The sequence below is a fragment of the Oratosquilla oratoria genome, chromosome 26, assembly GCF_046742065.1.
Source record: "Oratosquilla oratoria isolate Oo_2021 chromosome 26, ASM4674206v1, whole genome shotgun sequence".
Classification (NCBI taxonomy): domain Eukaryota; kingdom Metazoa; phylum Arthropoda; class Malacostraca; order Stomatopoda; family Squillidae; genus Oratosquilla; species Oratosquilla oratoria.
The window spans coordinates 51,411,643-51,414,142 of NC_134802.1; the positions used below are offsets into that span (position 1 = coordinate 51,411,643).

Genomic DNA, 2,500 nt, shown 5'->3' on the forward strand with positions numbered 1-2,500 from the left:
TACGTATATCAACAAATTAAAGTTGATTGATGCGTTGCGCTTGTGATATCGATTGATAATGCAATGATTGATCACGGGTAAGTTGTGTTTGCTCTGATCCTTTCATCAATGGTGATAGGATTCAGGGATTGCCAAATGATGTATAATGCATGAAAAATGTTGAATCTTGCCGCGGGAGCGATCTTTTTTTTTTTTTGTGGGGGATCGCTCCCGCTATTGGATTTGCGAGAGTGACATTGGAACTTTCCCGAGCGAAATCGCTCGTCGCTCCCGTGTATTTTTTTTTTCGCTGTCCGGATGAATTCCTACATGAGCTCAGGCGGGATTGACGATATATGGAGGGAGAGTGACTGAGGAATCCTCGGCTGAGGAACTCTATTCTTATCTTCGAAGTTCTCTCCCGAAGGAAGGTTTTGACAAAGGGGAATCTACGGGAGGACCCAGGACTCCTCAGTTAAGAAACGTTCTTAGCTTCGAAGTCATCAACAGAAGGAAGGTTCTGACAAAGAGGAATCTACGGGAGGACCCAAGACTCCTCAGTTAAGAAACGTTCTTAGCTTCGAAGTCATCAACAGAAGGAAGGTTCTGACAAAGAGGAATCTACGGGAGGACCCAAGACTCCTCAGTTAAGAAACGTTCTTAGCTTCGAAGTCATCAACAGAAGGAAGGTTCTGACAAAGAGGAATCTACGGGAGGACCCAAGACTCCTCAGTTAAGAAACGTTCTTAGCTTCGAAGTCATCAACAGAAGGAAGGTTCTGACAAAGAGGAATCTACGGAAGGACCCAAGACTCCTCAGTTAAGAAACGTTCTTAACTTCGAAGTCATCACCAGAAGGAAGGTTCTGACAAAGAGGAATCTACGGGAGGACCCGGAACTCCTCAATTAAGAAACTCACCTTGGAAGCCACGTCCTGGAGCAAGAGGACTCTAGCCAGAGGACTCGTGAGGACCACAATCAGTTGAGGGGGAGGAGGTGTCGTGGAGAGGGATATTCCCAAGAAGGAGAGCTTGAGGACAACGCATGTGAGGGCGACGCTTAGGACGGCCAAGACCAGCGTCTGGCCGAAGAACTTCACTGTAAAAAAAGATGTATATATATATATATATTCTGAGATTATTATTTTTGTTTCATTACCCATCTCTTTTCTCGTTCCTGAGGCGAACACCTAAACAACATGCAATAGTGGTTTTTTTTTTTTTTTTTTTTTTTTTTTTTTTTTTACTCGGCCACCCATACAGAGGGCATATCCTCTCTCCGTGTCACAGAAGAGTACCGAAGGACCAATAACCACGAGTTCCATTTCCATGACCCACTTCTACCCATCTTAACCCAGGGCGATTTCATACACCTGAGGAACCACAAACAAGGATTCTTGGGAAAGGAACTTACGGATGATGGGGCAAGACGTCCCAAGGGGAGGAACGGACATTGCCAGGAAGATGACGTAGAGGCAAGCGAGGAAGGAAGCAAGGCACCCCAGCGCCAACTTCTGACTCGAGTCGAAGGCCAAGGAGAACTGGATGAGCGTCAGCAGGGCAATGGCTGTGCGTTCAAGAAAGAAAATAATGAGTAAAGACAGACACTAGCAACTTGAAGCACTCGGAGAGCGCAAGCCTCCTTATACATATATACATACATACATACATACATGCATGCATACATACATACATACATATATACACACATGCATATATGCATACATATACATATATGTATATACATACATGCATAATATATACATACATACATACACATATACATACATACATACAGTATATACATACATACAAAATATATACATGCATACATATATACACACATACATTGGCTGAGTGAGTGGTGACGTCACGGCAACGGAGACGACCGATTGGCCTAAGGCGCCTACGAACGAAGCGAGCTCACCCAAAGGGCCGAGCCCCCGCATAGCAGGGTTGGGCGCAGCCCGTTGCTAGTCACAAAAAAAAAAATCGTTCCTAACTCTTTGTGTCCATTTGCTACGAAAGACGACCGAGAACCTAACCTCTTTGTTAACAAGCGCACCATGACTATTACCTAGTCCAGGTAAGATGACGGAGAAGATAAAGGAGGGAGAGTTCCTGGCGAGAACAGCGGTGACATCTAGGGTCACGTACGTTTCCGGACAGCAGTCGTATTTGAAAACATTGCGGGTCATAGTGACGTTTTCCACACGCCAGTGATGGAACTTGTTGTGGTACATCGACAGCTTCACCTGCTCAGGGAAAACGTGTTCAGCAAAACAAAAAGCTGTGAATAATAACAACAGTAGTGTTTGTGTTTATACTCGGAGAGTTTATCCAAGGTACGGAAAAAATGGTTAGTTAGATTAAAGATTGTGAATGATAACGAGAGTAATGTTTGTGCTTACATTTAGAGATTTCTCTAGGGTACAGAAAAAATATTAGCAAAAAGACTATCAATGAAGAATAAGATTGATGACTTCATTATTCATTTTGAGAAATCTATGATTTATGTAAGAC

At 43.6% G+C, this 2,500-nt stretch overlaps 1 protein-coding gene across 1 annotated transcript in view; it reads right to left on the bottom strand.

Annotated features, from left to right (window-relative positions):
• LOC143039565 (neuronal acetylcholine receptor subunit alpha-9-like) overlaps positions 1 to 2,500 on the bottom strand; it is a 23,854-nt gene that overhangs the window by 7,334 nt on the left and 14,020 nt on the right. The window contains exons 5-7 of the mRNA XM_076209775.1: positions 2,055 to 2,232; positions 1,392 to 1,544; positions 898 to 1,076 (exon numbers count right to left, since the gene is read on the bottom strand). Coding sequence (XP_076065890.1) covers positions 898 to 1,076; positions 1,392 to 1,544; positions 2,055 to 2,232 — 510 coding nt within the window. The remainder of the gene's footprint in view (positions 1 to 897; positions 1,077 to 1,391; positions 1,545 to 2,054; positions 2,233 to 2,500) is intronic.